Genomic DNA, 20477 nt, shown 5'->3' on the forward strand with positions numbered 1-20477 from the left:
TACTAGACTTTTGAGGCTTCAGGCTGGGGCTGCGACTCTCTCCGCCACACTGCTGATTCCGATACTGATTCCGATACCTACAACATTATCAGTCCATGAGTATCGATATGAGAGTGTAATAAAAAAAAATCACACTTGTGTGAACTGAGCGGTGGTGTGTGTGTGTGTGTGTGTGTGTGTGTGTGTGTGTGTGTGTGTGTGTGTGTGTGTGTGTGTGCAACAGCGCCCCTCCCTTAACATGTGTGGTCAGAAAAGGTTACTGCAGGCTACGGACACAGAGACAGACAGACAGACATACAGACATACAGACAGACAGACCCACACACACGGCCACGTATAGGAGCGTTGTGACCACCGCTCAATAAATAAAAGGGGGTGACTCAACATGATGAAATCCCCTTGATTTTGTCTTATGTTTGTTCTGCCTGTAACCAAATGGATGTGACCAAAATGGACAATGTTGGTTCGTTACAGGCACTGTCCATTTGAGTTACAAATTACATATGGAGAAAAATTATAACATTAAAATCTTATCAAATGGGTGTCCGTGGCCCTAATGCATATCAATATAGGGATCCTTGAAATTGGAATGTATTGATAATGAAGGTACTAAATGGAAAGTAGACATGCAAATAACAGTTGGAACTTGGATACATTTTGCACATTAAAATGACACTGAGGATTTCACTATATATACAGGCCTATATGTATGTATGTATGTATATATGTATACACACACACACACACACACACACAGCACAGGTTGTGGCAGTCGCAGTAGAGACAGCATGTGTGTATGCGTGCGTGTGCGTGTGCGTGTGTGTGTGTGTGTGTGTGTGTGTGTGTGTGTGTGTGTGTGTGTGTGTGTGTGTGTGTGCGCGTGCGTGCATGCATGTGTCAGATTGTGTGTGCAAGCACGCGTCTGTGTGTGCGCGCCTGTGTGTGTGTGAGTGAGACACACAGCACATGTGCACACATGCGATAAGGTACATTGCAGCGGGAAGCCCATCATCCATCCCCATCCATATTGTAATTGGACGGCTGAGCTGCAGCCCCGCCCTCCCCTGTACATTGCGGCGGGCGGGGGGGGGGGGCTCTATCACTCCACAAGGTCACAGACACTATACACCCCACCAGGCAGGGCAGAATGCCAGCTGTACAATATGTACCTTTAACCAGAAGCCATATCCTGAGGGAAAACCTTCGCAGAGCAAAATAGCCGACCGACAAGCTCTCAACACGTAGCATCGTTGCATCTTTGACTCGTCGTGAGCTTGTCGAACGGCTATTTTCGGTGGAGATATTTTATGTCGAGCGAAAACAGAAAAGAGGGGTTCCGCTCAAGTTACAGCACGACTGTACTTGAACCTCTTTTTTTTTGTCTATGCCAGGGTCTCTTCAACGTTTTCAGTTCAAGGACCCCTTAGTTTAGAGAGAGATGAAGCAGGGACCCCCACAACCTGTTCATTGATTCCATAGTTTCATCGTTTGACAGCACAATCATCAGTGTATTTTGGGATTCATGTCAATTTGTGTTTTCAGATATTTAACCACATGAACTGTCAATACTTAATACATTTGACCTGTACTAGTCTGCTCTTTTCCCCCTCTAAACCAAACCTCTTTTCCGAAAATAGCCGATCTACAAGCTCACAACGCCACAACGCCTCGCAGCGCAAGGCGTTGTGAGCTTGAAGATCTGCTATTTTTGGCAAGTGGTTAATATAAAGGAGAAGTTTCTATCGCACAAAGATTTGGCGGACCCCCTGTAGTAACAATGAGGACACCCTAGGGGTCGCGGACCCACTGTTGAAGACCCTTGATTTCGAAAATAGAAAAGGGATTCCGCTCAAGTTACAGCACAACTGTACTTCAACCTCTTTTTTTTCTGTCTACGCCCCAAATCTCTTCGCCAATATTAGCCAATCTACAAGCCGATCAGGGAGCTTGTTGATCGCCGTCGCCAATTCTTTGGCTAATGTTCCCCATAGTTATATGTGCCCAAGTGGTTCAGGGCATGCTGTGATGCGACAAGCAGCGACATGTTGTGAACTTGTAGATATTCATGTGGTTTCGGTGTATTGTTCATTAATATGCGGTGTCCCATCAAAATAAACAAATAAAGTAAAGCGTGAGCTTGTAGCATAGGGTAGAATGAGCAGTTAAAATATATTGAAACCAATAAGAGAAAAATGTACCAATCAAGGCAAAATCAAATAATCATTTATTAATCGTAATTGAGGCAAACGATTCGTTTAAGTAATATCGCCGGACCAAAGATGGTTGATTTAGAGAGATAGACCATCACAACTGGAGCCATAGAGGCAAAATGATACACAAATCCTCCGTCTTGTGAACATCCTGTGTTTACTGTTTACTGATGCTATAGATCTCACGAGAGGGTGTACCTGGGACAGAGAAAGGTGGATAACAAAGTAGATTTTCTGCTGATTTGCCTCTCTGAAAAAAGCCATTTTAGTATGACGGTTTTGTGGCTGATTTTGTCCAATATTTAGTTCATTGACCATGGGGCTATTTAATGGTTAAGAAGCTGCGTTCACGTTCGCTCTCCCATTTAATAAGGGGGTTCCACACTACGCGCGGTCACCGCCTCCTAGCAATTCATTTTCAATGGGAGCCGGGTGGCTATTTTGGCCGCGCAGCGAAGTTTTGGGCCGGCGAGGCGAGCGGGCGCGGTCCCGTGAAATCCCCCGCGAGCGTGCTCGTTTGTGCATGCGTACGCGGGCGGTGAGAGATGGATTGTGTTCATCTTTGTGAAATACTCACTGAGCAAGTGTGTTTGTGTCTCACCACGGTGGGGCCACCGCTGATCCTAGCGGCAGCCCCGACGGCAACCGCCTGTAGTGTGGAGGGCACCATAGACTCCAACCTGCTTCCGGTCTCCTAAAAAGGCTGCCACCTACTTCTTGTGGATATGGGACTGGAGATGATGGCGATGCCTTTTTTTTCTCCGTCTTGGCCGAGCCCTATAGTTTGTCTACTATCTTGGTTGTGTGACACCAGCGGGCAGCTAAGTCTAAATCAGGCTTATGTCCTCTGCCCGGTAGGGAGAACATTCCTCTCCCCGTGTGACAATGCATTTGTCACACAATGTGCTGGAAACTGTGTGGCAAAGTTGACATTTCAAATTGTCCCCCGTTGCCCTTTGGATGAATAAATTGTGTGTGGAACACTTGTCTTGTTCCAAAGTAGGACGTCGTTGCGTGTATAGTATACTGATCGAGATTCATCATGCACAGCGATATGGTGACTTTAAAGATGGAGTAGAGCGTTTGCCAGGTGAATTACCTATGTGTGTTTAATGTGTGTGTCATCATTATTTAAATTATACCACGATGAAGGACTATGTTCTAACTATGTTAGATGGATCGTTCCAACTAACATATAGAATTGTGCTTGTGTGTTTACGCGTATGCGTGTGTGTATGAGAGAGAGAGTGAGAGAGGGGGGGGGGGGATGCTAGGGGTACAGAGAAGGAAAGGGGAGGAAGGGAGAGTGTTCGAGAGAGAGAGTGGGAGAGATGGGGTAGAAGGAGAAGTGCACACATGACACGCACGCATGCACACACACACACACACACACACACACACACACACACACACACACACACACACACACACACACACACACACACACACACACACACACACACACACACAAATAAGTAGATTACGTCCAGTGCAGAATCCCTGTGACTAAAAGCTGGCGGGCATGTCTGTCTGCAGAATGTGAGAACCTGCGTTTGCAGAACGCTGCAGCGCATCATCACATGCGTACAGTACGTGCGTTGCGTACATACGTACTTGGAATGTAACGGTTGAGGCATTCAATTTAGCTCGACTCGGTTCCAAAGATGAAAATAGCCGACTGGTTTGACCAGATTACTTTTGTAGAGTAGAGTTCTCAAATTCTGCCCAAACCCGACCATACCCGAACCCGTCCCGACATTTAGGGTAGGGAGGGCCTAAAGTGTGTGCTAATTAGTGGGGGTCCCTGCTTCAACTCTTTCTCAGCTACGGGGTCCCTGGCTGAAAAACGTTGAAGACCCCTGGTCTAGATCTAAGTCTTTTGTACCGGCTGCTCTCAAGCTAAACAATGAGACACACAACGGTCGCTTGGCGAGGACTACCTTCCTAACCTAGGACGACGGTATCCTTTTTTACTGGAACTATAGTTGTACTGACTCTGACCTCTAAGGACCTTCCATGGAGTGTGCTCATGTGTGTCTTGCTGTGTCACCCTTTCTTGTTTTTCTTTTTTTAGTTTGTTTTTCTTGCACTGACCTTTGGAAACTCTGCACTATTAGGTTGTGTTAGTAGGATTGAGCATTTTGCTCGTGTTTGACATGGCGGTGAGATACTTGTAGCACTTTGTAAATATCCTTAAACTGCTGTGCTGCCTCTGGGCGACTGCTTTTCCCCCTTGGGATAATAAAGGTATCTATCTATCTGGATCTTCTATTGTCTCTGTCGAGCACAAGCGGGGGGAAACAGAAGGGAAATATTTATTCTGCCAATTATGCCAGTTTATGTAAAGTGAAACGTTAACGAGGGCTGAAGATGTTTTTCCCTTCCGAGCTGCAATGATTTAATGATCATTTTGTAAACAGAACAATCTTCACCTATACTACAACTGTCAACAACTCTTTTCAAGTGTGCAAAAGGCTTCTGTCACTGTGATGAGACTTTAAATTAAAAGAAAATACGAATTAATTTTAGACTATGCTGATCCCAAAGGGGGAAATTCATCTTTCAACTTCACCCAGATTGCTGCCCAAAGGGTCAGAATTGAGCATGGTAATTGTGTTGTATCAAAATAAAGTTGATTGAATTATTGGGTTATAGATTTGTTTTGTTATTACACTTTTATTGGAGATTTTTTGATCCAATGTTTTTGATTTGAGGTATTTTCCCCTCTTTTCCGTATTTATCTACAGCAGTGGTTCTTAAACATTTTCATGACAAGGATCCCCAAATAATTTGTATGGCCATGGACATGGACATCTGCATCTATATATGTGGGTCAGTGACGTGACGCCCCAAAAAATGTGTTTTTAAAAAAACTTTAAATTGCAGGCATAAAAGTTATTTACTTTTGTTCTACTCACTCTCAACCTTATAGAAATACATTTTGTTTTTAGATATTTTATTGGAATCAGACTTTATTCAGCAGTTTGTTGTACTTGTGCCTAAAATCGTCATATGGTGTGACATGAAAATAATTGTTCATAAAATGAAAATGGAGTACATCTTTCTTAAGTTACTCACTTTATCAAAGTCCTTTATCATAACTAACCAGTGATCCACTATAGTTTTTTGAAAATTAATTATATCTGTATATTTTTTTCATAATCGACACTCTGTGTGAGGCCCATGTTCATGATCTTACAACATATTTTAAATGTATTCTGTCAAAACTTTCTCTAAAATTACACAAATATTTGTGACTCTTCCTGATAATATTCTCTATGTAATCCATAAACATTTTTTTGGTTTAATCATTAATAAAGGTATGATTTCTCACTATTTGGAATGTCACACCAAATGATTTAGTGTCACACCGTATGATCATATCTTCATGTGTCAAAGCAAACTGTGTTTTAACCTACCTATTAGTGAGTACTGAACTTTACTGATTGATTAAACAATTACCCAGGATAACATGGCCTTAATTTTTCTGAACAGGATATTATTGTAGGGCTTTAACATGGGATAAGAAAGAATTGTAGTAGTAGATGGATGATGAGGATGTGCACAGGAATGCTACGCACACCTAAGTCTTCTGCCGGCCCACGGCAGAAGGATCCTAAAGGGACAATAAGGCGCATATAGCCACACTTGGAGCCAAGGCATTGAAGGCAACATTTTATTAACACCAATTAGTGGAAACAGAACTCAGCATTCAGGTAAATTGCTTTTTTCCGAAGTCTCCTGAACTTGAACACAGCATTTTGTGTTGAACAAATGTAATTAGGAATCATGACATTACACCACATCTCCACTAGCTAAAGAGTGCTGGGTTGCGCAACTCTGAAAATAGCTGATCTACAAGCTCTCGCAGCACAACGTGTTGAGAGCTTGTAGATCAGCTATTTTCGCTAGTTTTGTCTCGGGTCCTACCTTAACACTGTCCACTGTCCAGTCCAGTGAGTGAAAGTACAAAAGTATTAGATCAGATTAGATTATACATTTAGACTGTATTGTACATCAGCCAGTCGTATTTGGTGAGGGTAGCAAACCGGCTGCCTTGTTGCGGTTCTGCTATGCCACAGACAACCTCCTGCTCTTCGTAGAAAATGCAGTCTCGCCCCTTTGGCTCCTCTCTCCTTGCTGGGTCATTGTTTAGTTTCTCCCTGTACTTTCTCGTTCTCTCAGCACTTGTCATTTTCCAGCTGACAAAAGAAAATGGAATGTATAGTTTAAGACAAAGAGAAAATATTGTTTAGATTGAAACAATATGTTAAGGTTTCTGTGAAGGGGTTTCTGCTCTGTCTGATGAATTTGAAGTATCACTGAATGAAGCTAAATTACATTTTATGTAAAAATGTTTAAAACAAATGTTTAAATGTACAAAAGAAACATGGAACTTTGTTATTTGTTGTTATATCTGTAGTTAAATACAGTATAAATCATATGGTGTGACAGTCAAGTCATATGGTGTGACAAGCAGACATGTCACACCATATGATTAAGTGTCACACCATATTACTGTTTTCTCCATTTAGGTTTACCTTGAGGCTACTATGTACACATTAGCATGCTAACAGCATGCTAGCTATAACAAAGCAGCCTAGATCTACATGGAAATATGACCAAAACTTCAAATAACTTAAGCTTTTTTTAAAGAAAAGGTGTCACACCAAAAGACATCCAGAATGGTGAGTTTGTCAACGTTTCAACAAGATGGCATTTCATGAAAATGTTAAAATCATAACTCACCTCAGACACCTGTCTTGCAGTTGTGCTGGGAGTGCTGAATAGCCTTACAGAAGAAGGACCTCTCTAGCCAATAGGTGTCCAAATAATTGCCTGTTTAATTTTTCCAAACTAGTGTCACACCAAATGATTTTGGGTTGGGGGACAAAATGTTTTTGATCAGAAATGACTGAAAACATTATGCTTTGACTTTGAAAAGATATAGGCTCAAAATAGACTAGAATTCTTTTTCTTAGTTTTATTCAAGTTCCCACTTTGAGAAACAAGGTCAGGACAGTCACACCATATGAGTTTTGCCATGTTTGGTTGAAGATTCTGAAGAAATGAGGAATGAAATGTTTTAATCTTGAGTAAGTTCACATAAAGCTTAATGTCCTGCACAATATTCAGAAGGTTTTTGACAAATATATTTTTTATTTATACATGTTTGACACCGAGGACAGCGAAAACGTTACGTCACGTCACCCACCCATATAGAGAGAGAGATTGTTTGTAGACGGACACAAAGCTGTTTAAGTACAGTTCATCCCCTTTTTCTATCCATTACTCACCCCATGGAAACTTGAATCCATGGATATTGTTTTTGTCAGATTCCTAAGCCAATAATTTGAGGATACTCTTTGTGTCTCCATAGGGAACAAAGCAGGCTTTTTGTGTCTCCATAGGGAACAAAGCAGGATCTTTGTGTCTCCATAGGGAACAAAGCAGGCTCTTTGTGTCTCCATAGGGAACCACTACTGATCATCAAATTATTGGCTTCGGAATGTGACAAAATAATAATAATAGAAAAGAAATCCATGGATTAAAGTCTCCATGAGGTGAGATAGAAAAACTAAACTCTCCTACCGGAGACCGGTCAATGAATTCAAGGCTTCAAGGTGAGTAATTGAGAGATAGAAATGAACTACTCCTTTAAGTATCACGCATACGTACACGTTAGGGCATTCACGAATAGTGATTTTTAGTATTCTAATTATTCGACCTCAAAGTATTCGAATAGTCGAATATTCGACAGGACTGGCCAAACTGTCAAATATTAAGTAAGCAAGAGGCGAACATTGTGAAAATAGCCGATCTACATGCTCACAACGCCTCACGTTGCGAGGCGTTGTGAGCATGTAGATCTGCTATTTTCACAATATTTAACTGCGGAACCGAGTCACATTAAATATAATACCTACAATTATATGTGCTTGTCAGAGTGGGGGTCCCCAGTTCAAATATGTTTATTTTGAGAACCCCTGGAGCATTAAGAAATTCATCCACCAGGGGCACCAATGCCCTAGTACACGTGTGTCTAATAGTTGGCAAACAGGCCCAACAACCCGACTGCAATTCCCTCCACGTCTGCATCACTCCCCGCATGGATTATTGTGCATCTTTCAAACATGTGTCAGCGGTGCTACACATAGCTCAATAGCTCACGCTGGCTGCGGGGCTGTCTGTCTGCCTCGCTGTTATCAGGTGTAACCTGTGGAGAGGCAGAGGGCGGAGAGGGACAAGAGAGCGAGGGGGGAAGAGCACTTTCAAAGGCCTCTCGCGGTGCACAGCGGGGCCAGGAGATTGTGTCACTTTAGCTGTGAAAATGCTCTCCCGTAGCAGTCTCAGTGGTGGCGACAGGGGCAGCGGGACGTGCACTAAATGTGAGAGAGCACTGTCTGCTTGAAGAAGAAGCACTCAGTCATCATGGATTAGAGGTCTTCATTCTCCACACGACTGACTTCAGTCATTTGTGACTCCACTCGGAGTATGTCTTCTTTTGGGGGACTTTTTCTGCCTTTATTGATAGGTGTACAGTAGGCTGACAGGATACGGAGGGAGAGATGGGGGGGTGACATGCAGCAAAGGTCGTCCGGATCGGGACTCGAACCTGCAAGGCTGCTAGGGCTGGATTTTGGGCTGGATTACCAGCCTAGGTGCCTGGACCACTACCCTGTGGCCCGGGCCAGAGTATGTCTTCTATGGCTGTGCTTCTTCAACCCTTTTTCATGCCAATTAGGAACCCCAAATTGATATGTATTTGGACCCCCATCTGGAAAGAGTTTGTGCCAGGGACCCCAGAAGGGAAGATTTACAGTATGTTAAACAAAGATTATAAAACATTTTTCCCAACTTTTTTTTCCTCACAGATTTTCTTAAAAAAATAGCATATGTATAAGCTCACAGCGTAGCATTAAGGGACGCTCTGTGAGCTGGTAGATCTTCTGGAGGATGCCCGGACCCCTCTTTGAGAACCACGCGATTAAAGTTCTCATTCCTCCACGACTCCACTGACTCCAGTCATTTGAATCCCACACAGAAGCCAGCATGTCTTCTTATGGAAGCATGTCCTGCATCAAAATTAGCCTACAGTATCTATCAGATTTTGGTTATTAGTTATTTTATAAGATTAAAGAGTATTTGAATTGGTCAAACTGTAGCAATAGAATACATGTTCAGAACTTCTTCCATAAAACCCCAATGGTCTCAGAATATTTTCATAAAAGCAAAGGTTAAAGCCTGATTCTGCAATTTCTTCAACAAATACAGTAGGCTTATTAGGCTACCTACACATAATTCTACATATTTTGCTAATTGTATAGGAAACAGAGTTTCCTTTATCATGGCATAGGAAACAAGTTTCACAAATCAGCCAACATTTTTCAGTCATGAGATTTTAATTTGCTTTATTCCAGGAGTAGTACTGGGATTTTGTAACACCCCATGAAGCCTTGAATTAGTGGAAATTCACCCAGAATTGGAACTGAATCAATCACTACAACATCTAAGCTGATTTAATAGGTTCTCTCTCCTGATTAGATGAAATGGGTGTCCTGGCGAGGTTACAGTGAAGGTCAAGGTCAACATACTGAAGATGGTTGTATTATTTTTAATGAAATGTGGTGGTAATGATCAGCAGGCTGAATGAAGAGAGTAGTGCGCGCACATCCGTGGCCCAGGTGCTAGACAAGCAGAATCATGAAGAAGGACATATAGAGTCTGCACACTGGTTAAGCTCCATAAGTTTATTGCTGGTCCAGCAATAAACTTATGGAGCTTAACCAGTGTGCTGACTCTAATGATCAGCAGGCTGCCCTGAAGAGAACACTACTTTTCACTCAAAACTGTCAACGTCATGATCAAGGTCAAGTTAACAGTTAGAAAAGTCAGTAATGGACAATACTGTATATTTTGAAGCACTGACTAATTTGTGTTTCATCCTCTTTTTTAGCTGAGTGATAGCTGTATGTACTATATTATTGTGTTTTCTTTTAACTTTGTTATTATATCCTATCGTTTTATAATGTCTGTATTGGCATTTGCTTGGCATTTGCATTAACTGTTAAATTGGTTGCTCGATGTCTAAAGAATGAATGTTTGCACGTACTCAGGTTTCTCTTCAGAATGAGATTTGGATTGATTTCAGTGGAACTGACCTGATTAAGATAATAAGGTTTCAGGATCAATATCAACGTTATTGTCACATCACAAGATTACATTTTCATGCAAGCTTTCACCCTTTGCGGTTACAGGAAGCTTTTGAATTGATAAAGAACGAATAGAGAGAAGAAAGGAACAAAGTCAAATAACAGGAAGGTACTGAGAAATCTTAAAATGTCCCAAAAAGTCTAATACAAATGGTGCACGAACGCCCTAAAAAATGTGCAACGGCTGTTTCATGCAATGTGCATCAAACTCTGTACACTTAGTGGACTGGGATCCCTCAGGGCACTTTAATAGATGCTCTAGTAAATTGGTTCTCAAAATGGGGTCCGAGGAATCCCCCAGGGTTCCTTGGGGGGGATTAGTAAATACAGTGTTACAAACGTTTTAACCATACATTTGATACTTACTGTATAAAAAGAAATAGCAGATCTACAAGCTTGTTTCCCAAATGTTGTTTAAACCAGTGGTTCTCAAACATGTTCATATCAAGTACCCCCAAATGAATAATCTGCTTATCCCCGCTTATCCACATTTTGTGCCAGGAACCCCCATCCTAGATTTGTGTTGTTAAAATGTTTCAAAAAATATTTCTTTCAATTTTCACTTTTTTCCCCCAAGATTTCTTTTAAATAGCCAATGTGTATGTTTTAAACTAAGTGCTGCTAGTCACTTCTTTTCGGCTTGTTTTCATAGAACTGGTTGCTTATTATTTCTCTCTTGCACACTGTCCCGCGCTTCTACAGGCGAATGCAGCTTCAGCTCGCCGGGGGTTTACGATGGCACGGTGTTCAGCCGGATCTTTCAGATCCTGTACAGGAACGAGGAGATCGCGGTCAACGACTGCATGAACTTCAAAGTCCATCTGCTGCTGGATGGGGAGAAGGTGAGTCACACACGCACGATGTCTGTCAGGGACAAAAAGAAATGACTCACAAGCTTCAACCATTATTTTATGCTTTAACTATTACAAAATAGCAGATTTACAAGCTCACAGTGGGGCCTTTTCCACCGGCAAAGAACCGGTTCCAGAACCAGTGCCGGTTCAACTTTCTTGGGAACCTTGGTTCGTTCTTGCGAACCGGCTTGTGTTTCCACCAGATTGAACCAGAGCCAAGGATTTGGCTCTGGAACCACAAAAACCAAGGATTTTGTGGTTCCAGTTCTGAACCAACAATTACGGTTCAGAACCAACTCCGGTTCTCAGTGGAAAAGCACACCTCTGGTTCATCCCATAGGCGGGAGAAAGAACCGGTTCTTTGCTGGTGGAAAAGGCCCCAGTGTGGCATCGAGTGCCCCACTGCAAGCTTTTACCGGTAGATAAAACCCCACAGTGCACAGACACCACTTGACCAACCTTCACTTTAAAAAAAAATTGAAAGTAGAGGAAATAGAAGATCTACAAGCTCACAATGCGTCACACTGTGAGCGGCTATTTCTTTATTGATTTACTGGAAAACAAGTTGAAAGATGGAGATATGAGGTTTCTGCCCGACAGCACTGATTTGCTTTAGTCTAATGACAGACTCCCTATCGGGGCACAGTGGGAGCCAGTGTCATGTGAAAGGACACAAAATGACACTTGTTTGCCGAGCCTGTTGCACAGCACTATCCTAAGAGTTACACTAGCACGAGCAGTAGTACCTTCTTTCTGCCAAGGACCCCCACGTTGATATATTTTTGGCCACAGACCCCCATCTAAAAATGTTTTGTACCAGGGACCCCCAGAAGAGAAGATTTGTGTTAAAAACATTTTTTCCAACTTTTTCAAAAATAACAGATGTACTCGCTGCGTTTTATGAATATTTATAACTAATGAAAAGTATTAACAAGAGCACTTGACTAAATAAATAACTACTTTGGATCCAATTAGAACACAGTTTTTCTTTTTTCGTCAGCGTTGATGTGCACTGTGTAGGCTGAAGTGCTTTAGGTTCATTCGACACATCTCGACAGAAAACAAAACACTCGACTGGACAAATGGGGGTTGAGTTCCAGCGCTTATACGCGGTCGTGGAGTTCATGTTCTTTAATAAGTGTTGGGAGGTGATTTGCATGTAGACCCAGACTGACCGGGGGGGCAGGTGGATGGATCAGTCCTGTAAACACGCCAGACAGCTTATTGATGAAGTGTCTCCAGTACAGTGGTCCCACCGTGGCCAAGCATGATCCCATCCAATCCACTGGCTCTATAGTTCTCACTCTACCCCGGGAGCCACCGCCGCTCACTACATTGTTCAAGTAAAGAGTAGCAATCTACATTGTTCAAGTAAAGAGTAGCAATATAAACAATATAAAAATACCCAGTGCCAATTGCCAAAGCTGTAATCCTGGGCGCTACACTCCCTCTGCCAACCTGGGGAGAGCCCCAAACTGAGCTCATGCTTGCTTCAGTGCATGAGGAGTGAGCAGGCTGCTTCTTGTCACCTGACAGGGGGGAGCTTTCCCCAGTGGACATAGCACGTGGAAGGAATTTGTTATTCCAACCAGTGCCTTTCCCTGCCATCAAGCATTATAGAGTCCACGATTACTGCATGTTTTTGTGAGGGTACCTCCCTGGATATGGGGAGAACATGCAAACTCCACACAGTGCCCACAGCGTCCCCAGTGGGAACCAAACCCAGGACCTTCTAGCTGTGAAGCGACAGCGCTACCGACTGCGCCACCGTGCCCCCCCCCCCCCCCCCCAAAGAATACTCTTCTTACGAGTAAAAGTATTCAAAATGTTACGTTACTTACAGCAAGTACTTACTTTTTTTTAACACAGATTTATAACAGATCTACAAGATCAACTATGGGTCATAATGCGATGCATTGTGAACTTAGACATGTAAAATAGGGATTATGTGGGTTAATGTATGTTTTGTAATGACAATACCATATAAAAATCTACAAAGTTACTAGTAATTCAAGCTGTCAAATAACTATAGTGGAGTAAAAAAGTGGCATATTTGCCTCTAAGATGTAGTGGAGCAGAAGTAATATATTTTTAAATACTCAAGTAAAGTAAAAGTACCTTAAAAGAACGTACCTGTAGTCGAGTTTCAGCCCGGAGTTTATTGTTCTTATTTACTTTCTTTGACTGATCGACGGGGACAGCAACATGACACAGGTGTGGAAGGGGGGTTGAGAGGCAATTCCGGTGCGCCCAGATGTAAACTAATCGTCCGTATCAAAGCTATTGCTCACGCTTTGACGTCACGTCTGAAATAATGACTGTCGCTATATGTGGCAAAATGTCACCAACACCCACACTGTGTGTTGTGTGTTCTCAGATCCCCAAGGCTTCTTTTAAAGATTATACCCCGGAAGCCCTTACCAGTTGTTGATACCGCTTGCGCTTTGAGGTGTAGCCCCCTTTTTAAATGCCTATTTTATTGTTTTATTGTTCATGTTATATCATCTAGGTGAGTCATTTCGGTTTGTTTTATGGCTGTGCTCTACTGTATGTCCTGTTCTATTTCTGTGTAATCATGTAATGTAACTTACCTGCCTCTTGGCCAGTTCATTCCTGTAAATTGTGTGTAAAAAAAAGAAAAAAAGAAAAAAGAAAAGAAAAGAAAAAAAGAAACGTGATGAAAATCAAACCAAACAAAACAGTCAGGATTTTTTCTTTAAAACCTTGAAGAAATGAAAGGGGTTTCATTTTGATACTGATAAACAGGAACTTAAAGTATAGTACATAGGGTCATATTTTGAACTGAGTTAACACAGTCGATTGATTGGTCATTAAAATAAACATTTTACCCATCTGCCCACATAACACCACAGTAGTCAGATGGGTGGGTTCACTGGGTTGCAAATGTTTTTTCGAGATTTCCGAGTGGACCCACCCTGCCTGATCCCAGGGGTGTCGCACCAAATTCTGGGCCCTGGGTACAAGGATTCACTGCGGGCCCCCCATGAATGTTCTTCATGGGGGGAGGGGGTTTAACCCATTTAGACTGGGAACGCATTTTTTTGTGCTTTAACTATTGAAAAATAGCAGATATACAAGCTCAAAGTGTGAGTGCCGCGCTGCGAGCTTGTATATCTGCTATTTTTTTCATATCTTGAAAATGTGTGCAAGTCTTTGAATATTTCAAATCCTTCTAAGGTTTCTTGAAAAACCTGTTTCTATGTCAGTGGTGCTCAAACCCCCAAAATGATATGGATTTGGTCTCAAAATATTTAGTTCCAGGGATGCCCCAGAAGCAAAATTTGAGTTACAAATGCATGTTCGCTTAAAGAATTAATTATTCAAAGATTTGCACACATTTTTACGATTTTATAAAAAATTGCAGATCTGCAAGCTTAACATAAAATAGCAGATCTACAAGCTGTGAGCTTGTATATCTGCTATTTTTCAATAGCTAAAGTATAAAATAATTAAGGCCCCTCCACCTTGGGCCCTAGTCACACTTTTCCCCCCCATGTGACGCCCCTGCCTGATCCAGAAAAGGTTGTGGGAACCGCGTGCTTTTAGACAATTTCATTAAATGTGAGCATATCTGATTTCAGCCACGGTGCCGTCCGTCCCTAAGGCTCCTTGTCATTAACCTTCCAGAGGTTATCAGCTCCTCTCAGCCTACAGATTGGACAGATAAAAATAGACCTCCTGTTTCCAAGCTGTGTGGGTCCCACATGTGTGCTCTACTCAATACACCATATCAATACGTGGAGGGAAACGCTATATGGCTGCTCAGGGATAATGAGCAGGGTTCGGTTTGTAAAAGAAACATGGGGGCTGGGGGGGTTTAACCACTTAAGCGTCAGGGACTGACATTTTTAAAAGGGCCTTTTGGTGAAAATATTGAAATATTCGGTGCTTGATACCACACTGAACTAAGCATTATCAAGTCAATACTGGAGATGTGACGTAACGGCATGGATTTCTACAAAGAGAGGGCAATTCTTTCAACATATGATGCTGCATTCAAGTTCAGGAGAGTTTGGACAAGGCAATTCTCTTGAAAGCTGCCTTCATGGCATGGAAAGAGGGGCGTTTGCGTTTCTTTCACCATAGTGAAAACTGCATTCATGGTCTGGAGAGAGGGCACTTTTTACAGATGGATACAAGGGCAGGGGCTCAAGCCCCCTTTGACACGTACCTGCATATCACTGTTGTCGGGCAGAAATCTATCTCCACATTCAACATTTAATTTTTGTAAATTAAAAACACTTATGCTGCCGTTGACACTTCAGCTCGTCAATGAAAGGGTTAATACCATGATGCTGTTGACGAGGCTCCTCGTCACTCTTACTGTATGTATACAGTAACACTGTTATGACTTACTGTACGTCTTGGCTGTCCATTCTGCATCGGTAATGTCCGCGATTTGTTTACAAGGCACGTTGGGCGTGCATGCGAAGTGACACGTTTCGAGGTGTGCTGTCAAAATCAACAACTGCATAGCACTGGGTTAACATGTTCCCCCACCTTCCTGTGTTCTGTGTTCTGCAAATGCAAAAGAATGCACAAGTAGATCCTTTTGCATTCTGCCCATGTGACCATTTACCCTGCCGTCTGTTGACAGGGTTCATGACATTTACTCTGATCTGGCGGTTCATAAGTTGCTCCGGGGGAGAGTGTGTGTCTGCTAAACGCCTGGAGTGTAAATCGTATTTCTGTGTTCTTGTTTTCACAGGTCGAGGAGGCCATGAGCGAGGTGGACTTTCAGCTGAAGCTGGACCTGCATTTCACTGACAATGAGCAGCAGTACGTTTTGGCCAGCTCGTTTCTGGAGTTTAAAATGTGTGCGTGCGCACACGTGCACTGCACTGTATCTGTGCACGTGTGAATAAGAGGGAGAGAGAGTGACAGAGAGAAACAGACAAACAGAGACATTGTTTAAAGGGATAGTTGTTGATCTGCTATTTTTGAAAAATCTAGATTTTTTTCTTTGAATATATCTTTTTAAAAGCGAACATTTGTAACTCAAATATGGAACAACATATTTTGAGATGGGGGTCCGCGGCCAAATACATGTCATTTTGTGGGTCCTTGACATGAAAATGTTTGAGAACCACTGATTTAGAAGAAGGATTTAGAAGACATTTATAGAATTGGGTCAAAAATATCCAAAGACTTGCACAAATGTTCACGATTTTTCAAAAATAGCAGATATACAAGCTCGCAGCGCAGCACTCGGTGCCACGCTGTGAGCTTGTATATCTGCTATTTTTTAATAGTTAAAGTATAAAATAATGTCTAAAGTGGTTCAAATCTAAAGTGACACAGATTTGCGTTCAGGCCCTACATTTAAGCCATGCTCTCACCCTGTCCTATGTGTTAACCCAGGCTGGCAGAGATAGCGACCGTGCCGCTGATCAGCAGTCGAACCCTGGGCCTTCACTTCCACCCGCGGAGAGGTCTCCACCACCACGTCCCCGTCATGTTCGACTACTTCCACCTGTCTGTCATCTCCGTCTCCATCCACGCCTCACTGGTTGCCTTACACCAGCCGCTAATCAGGTAGACCCGCCGTGATTCTCAGTCTTCTTTTGATTTCAAGGACCCCCTGTTTGATATGGATTAGGGCCACGGACTCCCATTTGATACGGTTCTTAATGTACTCCAGGAGTCTTCAACAGGGCGTCCGGGACCCCTAGGGGGTCCTCAAAGTTTCTACAAGGGGGTCCTCCAAATCTTTGTGTGTTAGAAGCTTTTTTCTCCATGTCTATATTAACCACTTGAACACTGGCGTCCATATTTTGAGAACTTTAGCCAATAGCAGATCTACAAACTTGTAGATTGGCTATTTTTGGCAAAGAGGTTTCATGTAGAGGGGGGAAAGAGCAGACCAAGTACAGAGTGATAGGTTAAGTTTATTAATTATTGACAGTTAAAGTGGTTAAATATCTGGAAACTGGAAATTTACATGAACTCAAAATACACTGATGATTGTGCTGTCAAACAATGAAACTATAGCCTATGGTATCTATGGGTTGTGGGGGTCCCTGTTCCATCTCTCTCTCGACTAAGGGGTCCTTGGCCTGAAAACGTTGAAGACCCCTGATCTACTCTGTAAAATCCTCTGTGAGTGAGCAAGTTACAGACCTGTAAGCCAAGTGTCCATTTAGTTCCATTTGTGCTCAGAGTTACAGACCCGTATGGGTTCATTTGATTCCTATACTATAATTCATTTCTGGGGACCCCTTGGAATGTTCTAAAGGACCCCTGGGGGTCCCTGGACCCCATGTTGAGAACCAGTGGGGTGGACTACACCTGCATGGCTATTAAAGGACCATATTCTTTTCAATACAAGCTATTGTCAATTCAAGGTTTTGGAGATTATATCATCCATAAACATAAAGACAATATTTCATTTTAGATTTTCCATACCGTTTACCTTTCAAGGTTTTCATTTATCACGTGCACTTAAAATACAGGCTGCGACATAGTTGTAGAAATAATCTATACAATAATACATAGTAATATGAATAAAACATAATAGTGAAGTAACAGAAAAGCAGTACAAAAATCAATACATAAAAATAAAATAAAATTGAAGAGACTGTGATCTATACATATCTAGCTTAAATAGCTATACAGCAATAAATAGTGCAGTCACACACACACACGCACGCACGCACGCACGCACGCACGCACGCACGCACGCACGCACGCACACACACACACACACACACACACACACACACACACACACACACACACACTGTAAGTGGCTGCATTCGTGGCAATAAAGTAAACCTTTTACGTTTTAATACTCCCATAGCCATTAATATATTATGGAAAAATTACCTGAATAATTGACTGTTGGCTAAACATCATTGCGTGGTTAAGAAGTCGTTCTCTTTTGAATTTTGATCAGCGTTTTCGTTCATCACTCTTCTCTCAAGGGAATATCTTTTGGCTGCACTTATCATCAAATCAAGCGTGCTTTATCAAGAGTGGCGGCTTGTGGGCTAAACATGCCAGACTGCCAATTCACTACAGTACATTGTCTCTGTCGGGTGGAAAGCTCATTTGAATTTGAATCCTGAAAAGTTACAGGTTTGGACATATTTATGTCCGAAAACCTTTCAGGTTTCAAATTCAAAAACGTCCATAGCGTTGCAGCATTTCGAGCTTGCGGATCTGCTACAAGTAGGGCATTAATTGACAGAAAAAAATTGAATTCTGACACCAATGCCATCTATAGGAAAAGGTCAGCAGAGGCTGCATTTTATGCGCAGACTGAGAAAGTATAACGTGGATAAAAGTCTAATGCTACGTTTCCATCGCTCCTTCGTGGTTTTGTTGCCTGGTATGGCTCCTTATCATTGGTCAATAAGAACAGGCTCCATGAAATCATCAATGTATCCAGCAAGATAGCTGGGGTCCGGCTGGAGACATGCTGGGCCCCTGATTCAGCCCGGGAAAAAGAGTTGGAGAGGCCCTCATTGCGCACTACAGAGACAGAGTCTCTCTATAGCGCTGCTGCTACTCAAAGATTTGCCATTTCAGGGTCAATTACATGAGTTATATTTCATCGTTGTCGGGTGGAACCTTGTATGTCCAAAACCGTTTGTTTTGTATTTATCATTTTAAAAATGATTTCAAACTAGTGAAAACAGCCGATCTACGGTACAAGCACCCAACGCCTCGCACCGCAAGGCGTTGTGTGCTTGTAGATCTGCTGTTTTCACTACTTTTGTGTGACACCCTTGTATGATGAAGCAGGGCTTTGCGAAAAAATTTAAAGATTTGAAACTTGGAGATACGAGGTTTCTGCCCGACAGTGACGATTTACTTTGTTGGCTGCCCAGCCCCCAAAATGGAACGAAGGCCGACATTTTATTTGTATTTTTTTCCTAATGGCTGGCCTGGACCGGCCGGGAATGAACCTGCCGTTCGGGAGTTGTCCCGCTTTTCCCAATAGCCAGCACGTCCCTGGGTACGGCTGGAGAGCATGTCCTCCATGTATGAGACCCGGGTGCTCAGGAAGGGCAGAGCTATTTCTAGGGATAGAACGCACCCGGTATACAGTCAATATAACCTCTTACCCTCAGAACGATGGTACACAGTACCTGCGTTGAAGGCGAGGGCTTCGAGGACATGTGTCCCCACAAGTATAGGGCTTCTGAACAAACAAGCCCCATCTCAGTTCCGCGCATAAAATGTTGATAATATGACTGGTAGCCTATTCTCGTTTTGTATCATGTTGTCAGTGAATAGCGGTAACGACAACCTCTGTTCCAGGGCCCCCTGAGGAGGCGCCAAAGATCAGAGTTGGTAAAATTGCCAAACATTAGGCAAAACTAGTCCATCTACAAAGCTTGAGCTTGTTGAGAGCCTGTTGGTTATTTTTGCGATTTTATAGCGTAAGGATGTGTGTGTTTGTGTGTGGGTATGTGTGTGTGTGTGTGTGTGTGTGTGTGTGTGTGTGTGTGTGTGTGTGTGGGGGGGGGGTCACATAAAAACATAATTTTTACACTTTTTTGGGGGAAAATATCTTCCTCCTAATACCTAATACCCGATAATCATGTTCAAGATTTGTGTTGCAAAATGTTGCAAAAAATAGGGTTAAAGCGGTTAAACTGATTTGGATACCATATTAACCCCCTCAAATGACCCCTGACAACCACTGCACTGGGATAGAAAACCAGCAGTCAGCTGTGAATGACCTTTGCATTGCACCAAACATTTTACAGTGTCTGCTGCAGGCACTGGCAGCTTCTTCCTAGTGGGTTTGGCAGCTTGAATGAAGAGTGTGTCGGCCTGCTGCTTGTACAATATAGAGAGCCAAACAATTATCTGATGAATACACCTGGCAGAGGAACTACCTTAAAGTGAATGCTTGGTCATTCATTATGAAGATTACAGCAGGGCTTGATTGATTATATTATAGACAGTGTCAGTGGTGGAAAGTAACTGCTGTGAGTGCATTCACTCAAGCTCACTCTGTATGAGTACAATTTTGAGGTACTTTTAGTGTTTACGTTTTTAAGTACTTCATACTTCCACTCCACTACCACTTTTTATTCCACTACAATTATATGCTAACCCTAACCCTAACCCTGTTCTAGCAATTTTGACAAATTTGGAAAACTTTTTGATACTGCACGTATATTTTCATGACAGTTTTGTACTTTTGTACTCTACTTTTGAACTAA

At 42.4% G+C, this 20477-nt stretch overlaps 1 protein-coding gene across 1 annotated transcript in view; it reads left to right on the forward strand.

Moving 5' to 3' along the window:
* Positions 1-20477, forward strand: part of fam135b (family with sequence similarity 135 member B) — a gene marked incomplete at both ends in the record, with an annotated part of 92696 nt that overhangs the window by 24874 nt on the left and 47345 nt on the right. Inside the window, 3 exons of the mRNA XM_080735392.1 lie at positions 11126-11265; positions 16007-16077; positions 16660-16833. Of these exons, the coding sequence (XP_080591518.1) occupies positions 11126-11265; positions 16007-16077; positions 16660-16833 (385 nt within the window). The remainder of the gene's footprint in view (positions 1-11125; positions 11266-16006; positions 16078-16659; positions 16834-20477) is intronic.

Source organism: Nannobrachium achirus, assembly GCF_963921795.1.
Source record: "Nannobrachium achirus genome assembly, chromosome: 10".
Classification (NCBI taxonomy): domain Eukaryota; kingdom Metazoa; phylum Chordata; class Actinopteri; order Myctophiformes; family Myctophidae; genus Nannobrachium; species Nannobrachium achirus.